The sequence below is a fragment of the Lissotriton helveticus genome, chromosome 5_1, assembly GCF_964261635.1.
Source record: "Lissotriton helveticus chromosome 5_1, aLisHel1.1, whole genome shotgun sequence".
Taxonomy (NCBI): domain Eukaryota; kingdom Metazoa; phylum Chordata; class Amphibia; order Caudata; family Salamandridae; genus Lissotriton; species Lissotriton helveticus.
The window spans coordinates 221,390,132-221,404,810 of record NC_136065.1 but is presented as its reverse complement, the minus strand read 5'-3'; the positions used below and the strand labels follow the sequence as shown (position 1 = coordinate 221,404,810).

Genomic DNA, 14,679 nt, shown 5'->3' with positions numbered 1-14,679 from the left:
AGAACCTGGCCGAGGGAATCTGCTGGCGAATAATTTGCATTTTTTGTAGAGTAATGTAGCGAACAGATCCTGGCTTGGCAATCCCCAACACTGAAATACCTTTACCAGCTGAACAGCATCCAACTCCCATTCGTGACACTGCTTGGTGTCTCTGCTGAGTGAATCGGCCCATTCGTTTAGAAACCCTGGAACATGCTGGACTTGTATTGTTGTGGTGAATCTGTCAAATCCAAATTCGCTGCGCCAGGCTTGAGAGAGCCAGAGATCTCGTCCCCCTTGTTTCTGTAGATAGAGCGTGGTGGTTGTGTTGTCTGTGTGGACGAGAATCGACGATCCTTTTATCCTTGGCAGAAAGGATCGGAGCCTTAGGAAGACTGCTTTAAGCTGCAACAGGTTTATGTGGCATAAAGATTCCTGGTCCGACCACTTCCCTTGGACCTGAAGTTCGAGGAGGTGAACTCCCCATCCTTCCATGGAAGCATCCGTTGTCATTATCAACAATGGTTTTGCTGGGAGGAAGGTCAAGCCTTGTGAGAGATTGCTTCTTAATGACCACCAGGACATTGCCTTGATCATCTCTTGCGTGACTGACATGGTGTCGTCGAAGGAGCCTCGAGCTTGAATCCATTGGGAGTCAAGCTGCTCCTGAAGAGGCCTCATCCGCAATCGAAAGTGTGGTATCAACAGGATGCAAGACATCATACCCAACATCGACTTGTAATTCCTCACAGAAACACACCTTCTTGAGAAAAGGGACTGAACCATCCTTTGAAGACGAGAAATTCTTTCCTCTGGGGAAAGGTGATTGAGCGGCTGGTATCTAACCTTGCCCCTAGAAACACCAGTGACCTGGAGGGGAGGAGAGAGGACTTTTCTCTGATGAGATTGAGACCCAGAGAGTGAAAAGGCGAAGACCGGCTTCCGTGGACTCCCAGGTGCCCATAAAGGATGGGGCCTTGACCAACCAGTCGTCCCGGTATTGAAAAACCTTGTGCCCGGAACGCCCGAGAAAGGCCGCCACTGGCGTCAGACACTTGGTGAAAATCCTGGGTGCTGACTTTAGCCCAAATGGTAGCACTTTAAACTGGTAGTGGCACCCTGCCACTTGGAACCTGAGGAAACGACGGTGCTTTGGATGAATGGGAATATGGAAGTACGCATACAGAAGATGCAGGGAGGTCATGTAATCTCCTGTACCCAAGAGAAGAAGAATCTGCTCCTGGAGCAACAACATCCTGATAGGCTGACTTTTGATGAACTTGTTCAACAACCTGAGGTCCATAACCTGCCTCCATTTCCCAGTCTCTTCCTTTATCAGAAAGAAGTGAGAGTAGAAAGCTAGGTTGCGATGACTGCGCGGCACTACTTCGATTGCCTGTTTGTCGAGAAGGAGATTTATTTCCTTTTTGAGAACCACCAGATGGTGGTGAGCAGTCTTTCTTGGAGGGAAATTTGGAGGTTGTTGAATAAATTCCAGAGTGTGACCATGGTCGATGACGTCTTACACCCATTTGTCGGAAGAAACGGTGTTCCATTAATGAAGAATTTGGAGCAGTTTAGAGCCAATTGGAGTGGGACTGGGTGACAGGTGCCTGAAAATTCTCATTGCCTTCTGCCTGAATAATGGGATTTTCCTCCAGACGCAGGATGCCTTCATGCTGGAGCCCTCGTGTAAGCTGGTGCGGGTGTCTAACGAAAGAACATTGCCGAATATTGAGGCCAGAAACCCTGCTGATAGTAAGGCTGAAAGCGCTGTTGGAGCTGGAGCCGAGATACAAATTTGCCACTTCCTTGAAAGAAAGCAAACCCCTTCTGCTGCAGATTGGCTAAGGATTTTGCTGTTTCTGTGTCTGATTGAAGCGCCTCATGCTTACCAAAAAGGTTCTCACCATCGAACAGCATGTCAAGCACCTTAGCTTGGACTTTTGGGCAGAATCTTGTTGCCAACCTTGTCTGCAAAGCATGGCAGCGCCTGCCGTCTGACTAAAGGCGGTAGAATAAATGTCCATCGATGACTTCCGATGAGGCTCTCTCTCCCTCTGAAAGTATTGCCTTTGCCGCCTTATTCTTGTCCTCAGGCAGAAATTCTAGAAAAGTAGCAATGTCCGACCATATCTGCCTGTCATACCTCCTAACAATGTATTGCGACTTATATAGCGCACGTATCACCCGAAGGCATCAAGGCGCTTGCTTAGGGAACCCGTCCTGGTATTCCCCTGTGAGATACCCCGGCAGGGTATCCACAAGGTGAAAGCCAGGCATCCCGCCGCGAGGGGCCGTAGTGGAGATTAAGCAAGCTATTGCCCAGAGGTGCAGAGTGTGACCCCGTGAGTCGAGTAGGCACCGGAGCGAGAATTGTCGAGTACGTGGAATTTTTGAGCCCGAGTCCCGCCGAGGCGGGGAATCGAACCCTGGTCCACGGCCGATCTCAGCTTCCGGGTCTGCCGCCTATAACCACTGAGCCACGCTTCTCCACAATGGTCATGGCATTGGAGGCTCTGATGGCCATTGCTGCCAGCACGGAAAATCTCTTCCCGGTATTGTCTAACCTGCACCCTTTCTTGTCTGGCGGGGTGGTACATGGCGAAGCAGGAATCTTGGATCACTTTTGGGCTGCTTGCATAATTACATAATCAGGCTTTGGATGGGTAACGAAGCATGCAGGAGATTCCTCGGGTGCCCGGTACTTTTTGTCTAATTTCGGAATAGCCACTGGCACAGAAGCTGGAGTTTTCATCAGATTAAGGCCTTCCTGCCACAGGACGTCAACAATAGGGATTGCCCTAACAGAAGGCTGCATGGCAGCTTTGAAATCATACAAGAAGCATTCCGCTTGCTTGACCGGCATGGCAAGATCAAAGCGTTCTGACGCCCTCTCTAGAAAATCATGGAAGCTGCCGATATCTACTAGAGGTGAATCAGCCACTGGTAGGGTGGGAGAAGTCGGGTTGTGTGCCACATAGTTCATCCACTCATCCTGGACATCAGAATCCACTTGCTGCTCCCCTTTCTCCAATTGTTGATCACCACTGTCTGATGTTCAAGCAGGAATCTGCAGTGGCTGTAAGGATTTCTGTTTTGGTGGTGCAGGTGGAGCTTCCTGATCTGGGATGACAACAGGATCCTCCTGTAGAGGAGCTGGGTTTTGAGCTACATTACTATCTGGGAAATGCTTTTAGTAGTCACTGAGCATCTTACTCCAGTCCATGACCAGGGACATAGGAACATTAATGGAGGGTTCCTGCTGACGATCCTACTGTTCTTGATCAATAAGGGTAATGCTCTTGAAAAGTGTCCAAGCGATGCATGCCTATGCGTCCTCTGAGAAGGAATATTCACCCTCCAAATAAGCAGAAGGGTCATCTGGTTGCTCTTCTTGCTCTGATTCTTGGAACTTGACTCTCAGTTGAGCAGGACTGTATGCGGGGCCATAAGGACCTTCATCCTCCAATTCCTGGAAATCCAGGAGGCGAGAAGGAGGCAGCGGAGAAACCTTGGAGAAGTCCTGCAACAATGAAGGAATTGATTTTGTAACTGGCAAGTCCATTTTCCTCGTCGACGGGAATCGTCGTCAGTGACTGTGCCGACGGTGTGGAAATATCCGTCGACAGGGCAGAGACGCTCGTCGACAACACAGCACCCAACTGAACTGTCGACGTCTAAGCCCTCGACGATGTAGAACTCCTCACAGAAGATGACAATGAAATAACTACCTCAGTTTTTGTCAACGCCACAGCCACTGTCGTCCTGACCGTCAACGTCGCTGAAGAAACCATCGACGGAGCCCTTATTTCAACGGTCGTAGGCTGAGAATACCTCGTCGACGGGCGGATTTTCTGTGAGGGAGTATGCGGTGCCGATTGAGGTGCAGAGCCAGATCTCTTTTGGGCAGAGGAAGAGCCAGGTTGCTCCTTTTTCTCCTTCTCTTTCAGAGAAGACTCCTTGCTCTGAGATCTTGACTTTTTTGGCTCTCTCTGGACAGAAGGAGGTTCTTCTTCCATCCTTTTCTTAGAGGAGGTATGCGGCCGCGCCTCACTCGTGGAGTCAGAATCTTTAATAGATTTTCTATTTTGCAACCACCGGAGAAGTCTTCCCTCCCGGTCTCTGAAGGTTTTTGAAGAAAAAGTCCAGAAGTGCTTACAGTCTCTAGGCTTGTTATCCGGATAAAGGCAGTATGAGCACTCTTTATGAGGTTCTTCAGAGAAGAGCCTGGACTTTCCACAAGTCTTGTAGGGCCTAAACAGCCCTTTTTTAGACTCAGACATTCTGCAACAAATACAGAAAGAAAAGGGTAAACTCACTTTCTAGCAGCACCTCAGTTGAAGAGAAGGTTGAGGAAAATGAACTGTTAGCTGACAGTTGAAAAGTTCAAGGTAGAAACACTGTGACTGAGCAGAGTTCAGGGAGACTACCTAACACAAGACGTGCAGTAAGAAATCTGAGGTATGGTGGCCCTGCAGGGTATGGATACTGGGTCTGTGATGTGATTGGCTGGAGTTTGGATGTACTTTAATGAGGTTAACTCGTTACTAAATGCTATTGATTTTCAAGGGAGATTAACTTTAAGCTTTATACTGCAATTTTACTGCTACAGTGAGACTCCCACCATGACGACGGGGAAGATTCAAGCATGTGAATCTATAAAAGATTCAATACTGGCGAATGGTAAAATATGTTTTCTACCAGCAACATCCACCAAACCACTGAATTCCGTGGTAGTAAGGGGATAGGCTGCACCTTAGTCCCAAAACAAGAGACTTCGGGCCAGATTTAGAGTTTGGCAGATGGTTTGATGTCAATTAGGTCAACAGAGCACTTTACTCACTCAACCGGACAGAGATTCTGACCACCAGACAGAGATGTCCGTCTGTCCCACGGACATCTCTATACATTGACAGAAACCGCCGTCATGGTGGCTCCTGCCAAGTTGAAAATGGTTTACAGATTGCTCCATCACACATGTCGACCAGCTATCAAACTTTTCCAAAGTTTTACATTTTCCAAAAACTCACTGCCAATTCAGGAAAAATGTTAAACTAATGGTCCCAATACCAGGGAGGTGATGTGGGTTGTTTTTTAAAATGTGCTACTGCCCCTCATATAACCTGGTTGGGACGGTCAACAAAACAAAGCCATCCATCCTCCTACTCTAAATTGGGCAGATGTTTGGATGGTTTACCTTCAACAGATTCAAAAAAGAGGGAGGTCCCTTACTCATCCAATACGGGACAAGGGGAAATGTAAGTAAAATAGGAAAGTCCCAAATGATCATAAATCATAGGTTTAAAAAAAAAAAAAGGCAGATGAACATAATTATCTGTACACAACTCTGTAGATATGGACACTAGAAACAACTAATCTTTCTCTCCATGCATTCGGGCAATTACCCGGTATTTAAGGGAAATTTCTATCAAAGCACCTTTCACAAGACAGTCACAAGGTATTGCACAATGATTTCATACAAGTTTATTAAAAGCAATATTTTCAATAGACATTTTATGTGTCAATACAAAATCAGAAGACAATTTTTTTAAAAACCAGTATCTCAGTACTGTACATAAAGCTTAAAAAGAAACAGTTTGTCGGTGCAGCGTTTCGGTTGTTTGAAGTTAAAAACACCTTCAGGACAGTTTATGAATTAATAAAAACACAATTATTATCCATTTGCAATACAGTGACAGTCAATGTTTATACAGCCGTTAATGTGGTGCATTACAATATCATCTACAACCTTTCACACATCTCCCTAATCAACATAGAGCATCCTCATGGTTTATATACAAAAAACTCATAATTACACCATTTGATGGGCAGCAGTGTTCGACAATTTCATTTACTATTTTTTATTTCTTATTATATATACATGACTCTATTATTCTCTTTACATATAGGCCTAATGATAGTTTACTCCATTTGACTAAAGAGATTTCACAGTAGCATTAATGACAAAACAATTTATAGCACTTGACCACCCCTAAAACCAGTAAGGGGGAATATGGAGTTCATTGCGTACCTTTTGGTTTAGCAACACATGGGACCTGTCAGTTCTCCCTTATGGATATCATTCACCAACTTCATGTGCTTCGTGATCCAGAACCGCTAAAGCGTGACGGCAGAGGCCAGTTTAACCGCAGACAGAGCAGGGAGGCCATATTATCATACCCGGGTAAGAGCGCTTTGTGAGATCATAGATAGCCATATTCCCGGGGAAGCAGAATATCGGTCTTAGTCTAAATACCTCTTTCGAGATGTTAATGATAAAAGCCTCCTTCAAGTAAATCGCTCAAGTCCATTACGGGCAACACTTGTGTATTTAACGTTTATGACTTGGTGGAGAGTGAAAATATGAACATGCTGTGCGGATGCACATCTATGAAGTATCTGCTTAAAACGAAAAACACGCAACAAACAAACCCTTCATTTGGTTTTTTCAGATTGGTCTAAATGAAAAAAAGACTAATCCCACAAAATACTCCCCCGAAGGCAGTCCTCTATACAAGCAGGAGCACGACCGCAATAGAGACTTATCTATATATTTACTGCCCTGCATATCTTATTAGGTGAGTAGAACAATAGATGATCACATCATTAGACAAAAAATAAGTACATAACGAGTGAGGAGTTTTATTTTTTTGTTCTCTTCAGCTCCAAGATCGAACACCCGAATGGTGGCTCCGCAGTAGGTTTTTACGCGGTGTATAACTAACAACGAAGGTAAAGGGTTAACTCTCGCGATACAATCTCAGTGTTAGATAAAAACTACTTAAACATCCAAACTAACACTATATAAATATATTCTGTATTTAGGTAACTCAAATACGGTACCGATATTAATAAAGGAAGCACATGAAGTTGGGGAAATTGTCGAACACTGCTGCCCATCAAATGGTGTAATTATGAGTTTTTTTATATAAACCATGAGGATGCTCTATGTTGATTAGGGAGATGTGTGAAAGGTTGTAGATGATATTGTAATGCACCACATTAACGGCTGTATAAACATTGACTGTCACTGTATTGCAAATGGATAATAATTGTGTTATTTATTAATTCAGAAACTGTCCTGAAGAAGGTGTTTTTAACTTCAAACAACCGAAACGCTGCGTCGACAAACTGTTTCTTTTTAAGCTTTATGTACAGTACTGAGATCCTGGTTTTTAGAAAATTTGTTTTGTGATTTTGTATTGTTGACATAAAATGTCTATTGAAAATATTGCTTTTAATAAACTTGTATGAAATCATTGTGCAATACCTTGTGACAGTCTTGTGAAAGGGCTTTGATAGAAATTTCCCTTAAATACCGGGTAATTGCCCGAATGCATGGAGAGAAAGATTGGTTGTTTCTAGTGTCCATATCTACAGAGTTGTGTACAGATAATTATGTTCATCTGCCTTTTTTAAAAAAAAACTATGATTTATGATCATTTGGGACTTTCCTATTTTACTTACCTTCAACAGAAATACAGAGGGGAGTTTGTCGGAAACAAAGCCTGAGTAGTCTCCGTCGTGGACATACTGGATATCAGCCCGCCTTAAAATCGACAGGTAGACTAACAGTTTGGTAGAGAGGGTACTCCATCATTGAATGTACAGAGAATGCTGCAGAAATTTTTTCAAAAGGCATTGAGGAGTTTTAGGAAATGTTAGGGTTTATTAATAAACATTCATAAAAGTTCACAGGAGCTTGCCATTGAGGACACTAAGTAAAGGCAGAACCAGTCTTCTGTCATACTGTACATCAATGTGCAAGCCCCTTCAACATGACCATAGGTATTTATAGACGAAACACATGCAAATGGGTACGAAATTTCAGTGCTGTTAATCCAATAGGATAAACGGTTGGACAACATAACTCTGCATCAACATTGACTTTTTAACATGCAAAAAATAAAAAAATCCTTACCCCGCCATTCGCCCAAGGATCTAGATCTCCATTTGAAAAGATGATGTTACTCGCTGCTTTAAGATCTAAAATTATAAATGATAGAGACAATTCGGTCTTTTAGACAGTTGTTCATAAAACACATAGTTAAACACAATAACAGAACTGTTAAAAAAATGTATTTTCCCAAGAGTAATTAAATATGTGGTTTTCTAGTAATGCCTTAAATTATGAAGAGAATTCAAGTTGCCTGTGTGCATACAGTGGTTTCTCTCTTAAGCCACTTTCTATTTCTATTTATACAAATGTTCCTATTTAAGCCTCCTAGAATGAGCACTGTGGTTGGAAAATGGGGGGAGGGGAGAAATAGATTTTAACATTAGCAGTAGTCTTTATCTACTAAGGATCTGCCTCACAGTCACCAACTAAAAGCAGGGAAAGTTGCAGGAAGAGGCAGGGAAACCCAAATGTAACATGGTTGAACTTGGTGCCAAATGTAACATAGCTGTGAGGAAGCATTGTGCTGAATAGAGGTGGGGCTTGTCAGTTCAGCTGTCCCAGTGGGGCTCAGCGAGGATACAGGAACTCCAAGAAAGGCAATACTAAGGGCCTACGCTCTGGGGAATTTCAGGGGTATCTTAGGGCCTCTTGGGTCTCTGCCAGGTATGAGTTCTGCTAGGCAGCCCTGAAAGAATTTGCTGATTCGATACTTCAGACTAAACTTGACTACCCGTATCTGGTTATCGGGGTATGCCGGTCTCAATGATCTAGAGACACAATACCCGATAAGGACTACCAAATGATAATATTGATCATTACAAGACTGTTGATGGGAATCCTATACCAGGGGTGACTCACGTTACTGGTTCTTCACATCTTGTGTTTTGGTTTGTTAGTATTATTGTGTTCGTACCCTTGTACTATTGATAAGGTGATGACGAGCAGAGGATTACGGTTGAATCCATAATTAGACCCCTAAGTTTGTAGTTGTTTGTTGATTCCTACGGGGGATAATACTTAGGCATGGTCTATAAATATCCCTCCAGCCCTGCAAGAGATTGTGTTTTTTGGTGTGTAGAGCAGCGTGCAGCTGCGGGCTATTATGGACTGATCTGAAATAATAGCGATCATTTCATTTCTATTAATAAGAAGTGGTTAATATATTGACCTTTGTCTTGAGGTTTCTTACACCTTTTTGTCCTTTCCACTGTATAACTATAATGGCTGAACGCCATGGTTTGGCTTATGATGACTCCATGTATCATTCCATCTTAGACAACATGCCGAGCATTTTAGAAACACTACCCACACCTACAGTTAATGCAACAGATGACTGGACTAAAGTGCTAGCCTTATAAAAGTCGCACTCTCGGACTCAGACCCATGGGATCATCATGGCAGAGTACATGAGAGCCAGTTGCGCACCTCCCGGGCTTATAGTAACCAATGCTCCACGTTTATTTCTAAGCGACAAACCATTCCTGAAGGATTGGTCAATGATCGCTTGGCGCTGTACCCGTGACTGGCTAATTCTGATTATCAGTACAGCCAAACGGGTAGCAGACGCTATTTTAGTAGAAATACAGGTCTTGGAGGGCAAAATTAAGGCCACCATTAGTGCCACTTTCACAAAAAAAAAAATAAAAAAATAAAACTCTCGGACTCAGACCCATGGGATCATCATGGCAGAGTACATGAGAGCCAGTTGCGCACCTCCCGGGCTTATAGTAACCAATGCTCCACGTTTATTTCTAAGCGACAAACCATTCCTGAAGGATTGGTCAATGATCGCTTGGCGCTGTACCCGTGACTGGCTAATTCTGATTATCAGTACAGCCAAACGGGTAGCAGACGCTATTTTAGTAGAAATACAGGTCTTGGAGGGCAAAATTAAGGCCACCATTAGTGCCACTTTCAAAAAAAAGAAAAAAAAAAACAAAGATGAATCAGATAAAGCCAACAAAGAATTTGCTGATTCGATACTTCAGACTAAACTTGAGAAGTTCAAGAAAGACCTGGCCAAGTTTAATTTGGAAACTGTTTATCCCTACACCAGCGATAATTACAAAGCTCCTGATTTCAATAAGCGAGGGAGATTGTATGGATCCAACTACTCAGGATCAAGTTCAGAGACAGGAAGCGATTCAGAGGCCAGCAATCAACCTTCCAACGCCGGTAACAACCGAGGCAGAGGAGGTAGGTCACAGAACTATAGGGGCCAGTACAACATGCCCGGCCAATCGTGGTGGCCCCCAGGACCCTGGGGCTATCCAGGGAATTTTGCGCCACCGATGGGCCCCTTTCCAGGTTTCCAAAGCTTTAATAGCCAGCCTTTTTAGCGCGTGGCCCCAGACGGTCACGGGGCAAAAGAAGACCGGCACAAGGACAACCTCAGGTCCAATGGGAGGATACAACAGGCCCCCATGCAGGAACTCGAAGTCATACGAGAAGGAATGCTCAAGAACATTAATTAAACCTAAGCAGAGCTTGGTGGTCAATCTTAGTTCAAGAACTTTAACAGACATAGAGGAAGCTGTGCTGAATAAGGGCTTAGGCTTTGTGACTACTGATGAGGGCGATCCATTTGTCCTACAAATGGAACTAGCACAGTTTTTCCGCAAACTGAGGCTCCATTATTTCTTCAAAAACTCTGAGGAATCAGAGGAGGAGAAGGACACTAATACAGGTTTGAGGAACAAATCTACTTTTTCACCTCCCTCACATGCCATACCCACTCAAGTTCTTACTTTCGAACTGGCTGTTAAGAATGATATAGATCTTATACAGTATAGTTCCAGATCACGGTACAATAATCTCACTACTGCAGAGAGACATGGTCTGAAAACATTGACCCAAGACAGTACTATAATTGTGAAGCCCGCTGATAAAGGGGGCTCCATTGTGGTCCAAAATGTAGATACTTACAGGGCAGAGTGTCTCCGACAGTTGAGCAACAGCGATGCCTACCGTCCTCTGACTATTGATCCAACTCCCAGACTGACGAGTGAGATTAAAGTCCTGGTTGAAGAAGCCTTAGCAGAAGGCTGGATTACCCCCGCAGAGGCATTATTCCTGCAGGCTAAGTATCCTATTATGCCTTATTTTTACACCTTACCCAAGGTGCATAAACCACAGAGACCGCCTCCAGGGAGGCCCATAAGTTCAGGCCAGGGTTCACTACTTGAACCGCTTTCAGCGTTTGCGGACTACTTTCTCAAACCCTTGGTCAGCATGATGCCTACGTTTCTTAAGGACACTGCGGATGTCCTGAGAGTGATTCCCGAGATTGTCTTTGATCGAGAGACAGATTATCTTGTCTCTCTGGACGTTGAGTCCCTGTATACCTCCATTCCCCAGGATGCGACCCTGGATACTATCAGGTCCATCCTGGGTGAATCGGAACTGGACTCCATCACTCCAGTACCGTTTATTATGGCTTTAGCTACCATAGCCATGAAAGAAAACGTTTTCATGTACGAGGACCAGATATACCACCAAGTCTCTGGGACCAGCATGGGCAGTATTTTTGCCCCTTCGCTGGCAAATTTATATGTCCACCAATTTGAACAGACCACAGTTCTGCATCCCACCAACCCCTTCTTTCCATCCATTATTTGGTGGAAAAGATATATTGATGACATTCTGATGGTGTGGAGAGGGACAAGTGAATCGGTCATACAGTTTCACCAATGGCTTAACAGCAAGAACAACTATCTTCGGTTCACGATGGAAATGAGTAAAGACAGACTCCCTTTCTTGGATCTCTCGATTTATAGCACCTCGAGGGGTCTGGAGAGCGAACTGTACAAAAAGCCAATGGCAAGGAATTCCTTGCTCTTGTATGAAAGTCAACACCCCAAGTCACTGAGGGATAATCTGCCCTTTGGACAGTTCCTTCGAGTTCATCGGAACTGTTCTACCCCAGAAACATTCAAACACCATGCAGAGGAGCTTTCTAAACAGTTGAGAGAGAGGCACTACCCAAAAAAATTGGTCCAACGTTCATATAAACGAGCTGCAAACAATCATCGTGCTGCTCTTTTGGAACCACGTATGGAGAAACCACCACTGCATCGTCTCACCTTAGTGAGCACATTCAACACTAAATCGAACTATGTTCAAAAAGTGATTAAAAAGCACTGGAGAATTCTGAACAGTGGTAAAGAAAAGATTCCCTTCCCACTTTTCGCCTTCAAACGCTCAACTAATCTGAGGGACCGTTTGGTACACACTCGACCCAAAGCCACACCCAGGAGAGAGCTAGGCACACTATGGGATCTCCCTCCGGTGGTAGGGCACCATCCTTGTGGGGGTTGCTCTATTTGCCCTCTAACAACCAAAATCACGAGCGTGGACATTGGTACAGATAAGCCATGGGAGCTGCGGCAGTTTACAAACTGCAACAGCACCAACTTGATCTACCTCATCACTTGCACGTGCAATGAACGATACGTGGGCATGACCACGAGAAAGGTGCGTGTGAGGATGCAGGAACACAAAAGTACTTTCCGCTGCAAGAAAGATATCTCTAAACTTACCAAGCACTTTATCACATGTAGTCATGCTGAGACAGACTTCAAATGGCATGTTCTTGAGAAACCACACATTCCACCACATGTGAGCGATGTGTCTAGATATCTTTTCATTCGGGAACAAAAGTGGGTGTTCAGATTGGGGACAGACAGACAAGGGCTGAACGATGATATTCCGTGGTTCGCCTTGTCCTGAGTTCTCTGTAATTCTATCCATGTATGAGTTTAGGGTTATGCGTGGGTCATACCCTTGACAGAGCATGTCATGATTTGTCCTTGTACACAACAGTATTCTTCCTTTGAGGGTAATACACTAGTTGGCTATGTATCTTCTTTAGCCTACTACTTATTGATTATCTTAAGAATACTTCGCCTTTGGTTTGAAGCTTCTTACCAGGGATATCCATTCCCCGCGTTGCCCGTATGACAGGGTAGTTTGGCGGCATATTCAGCGTTTTCTGGCACATATGACGGTGACCCAGGAAGTTGTATATTGCTAACTAACCTTATTTAATGATAGGGGTCCGCTACGTGACGAATATTCCCCGCCCAATCCCGATATAAATGGTACGTATCCGGGTTTGTTTTGAGCAACATTTTTGGAGTGGGTTTGTGTGTTTCTAACGTGTCATTACTACTGTTTGACCCAGCATTGCGCCATCTGTGAGCTAGTGCGCTTTGCCACGATTATATAGCAATGCGGTATTTTGTTTCAATAAACTACACATGAGTGGGCACGTGTGTTTCTATCCCGTCATTACTACTGCTGGACATAGCATTATGCTATCTGGGAGCAATTGCGCTTTACCACAGTCTAACTAGCAATGCGTTAGTCTGTTTTTCTTATAAAAAACTACAATCTCGAAAGACGTGACGTCATTCTGTAGTTTTACACCGGCAATGCTCGCGAGAGGATGCGCGCGAGGCCGTGAATGAGTGTGTGAGAGGGCATTGCCAAATACTGGGCGATTAGGAAGTCCGGACACCATAAGTGGGCATCACTGAGTGTGGGCATGTGTGTTTCTATCGCGGCATTACTACTGCTGGTCATAGCATTACGCTAGCTGTGAGCTACTGCGTCTTGCCACGGACTAACTAGCAATGCGGAAGTCTTTTTTTGAAAGAACTACAATCACGAACGACGTGACGTCATCCTGTAGTTCTACATCGGCCATGCTCGCGAGAGTACGCGCGCGAGGCCGTGAATGAGTGTGTGACAGGGCACTGCCAAGCACTGGGCCATTATTAAGTCCGGATACCATCAGTGGGCATTACTATTAAGGTAAGCGGCAGATGAGTAACAATGATAGACATGAAAAGTGATCTCTGGGAAGGTGGCGATCGGGCTAGCCCCTCCCTTACCGGTATCGATTGGCTGTGTGCTGCTCAGCCTAACAGTGAAGTAGTCAGAGCTTACTGGTGACTGCGCCTCCCCCTGACTCAGTCACGGCTCGAGATACCGACGGACAGGTAGGATTACCTGTATTACTAGCCTGACACTAAGGTTTTTGTCATTGTGCCAGCCATATGCTGTATACAAGTAGTTTTGTAAACCACTGCTAGTTTAGCCTGTAGTTGACATGGAAGTGGAGAGAGGGTGGTTTGTGAACCTTTTGATGGGTGTTAATTAGCTCCATTTACAGAAGACCTTGGATTACGTAGATATATACATCGCCAGAGTAGCTCAATGTCTGGTCGTCTGGCCTTTGTATTTTACGCAGTCGGTTTCTGTTATTGTAGAGCGGGGTCTCATATATCCTGAGCCAGGTCCAGGAAGAGGTGAGGTCCACTCCCCGGACATACTGGGTGAGTAAGCAAGTTGTTATAATTTTTTGCGAAACAATTTATTATGTTTTCTACAGACCAGTGTAGCGGATTGTGATTTTCCTGTACGTTTGTCCTCTCTAAACAGTACATATTCAACCAGGTGCCGAAGAGAGGATTTGACACAGTCGAAGGAACATTATATCCTTTACTGGTTTTCACTTGTGTGTTTTTCCATATTTTTTCACACTTTAATCACATCTAATGCAGTAGTATTATTACAGAACAGAGACCCTGACGAAAGCCGAAAGAGTTAACCTTTAGTGGCTGAAACATGTTGGTCTCCTCGCAGCTATTTGTGTGGACTGCGATGACGATATTATACTGTTCTTGTTTTTATTAAGGAAGGGGCCAACAATCATTAAAGTTTTTTGGGTTGAGTTCCCTATCCTTTTTTAAGATCACCACTTATTTTTATTTACACTGCACTTCCCATCACAT

The 14,679-nt window shown here is 44.3% G+C and overlaps 1 protein-coding gene across 3 annotated transcripts in view; it reads right to left on the bottom strand.

Annotated features, from left to right (window-relative positions):
- The window catches only part of DPP7 (dipeptidyl peptidase 7), a 1,731,842-nt gene that overhangs the window by 190,454 nt on the left and 1,526,709 nt on the right, over window positions 1-14,679 (bottom strand). For all 3 annotated transcript variants that reach the window (XM_078642039.1, XM_078642041.1, XM_078642042.1), the window contains exon 10: window positions 7,904-7,968. In XM_078642039.1, the coding sequence (XP_078498165.1) occupies window positions 7,904-7,968 (65 nt within the window). The remainder of the gene's footprint in view (window positions 1-7,903; window positions 7,969-14,679) is intronic.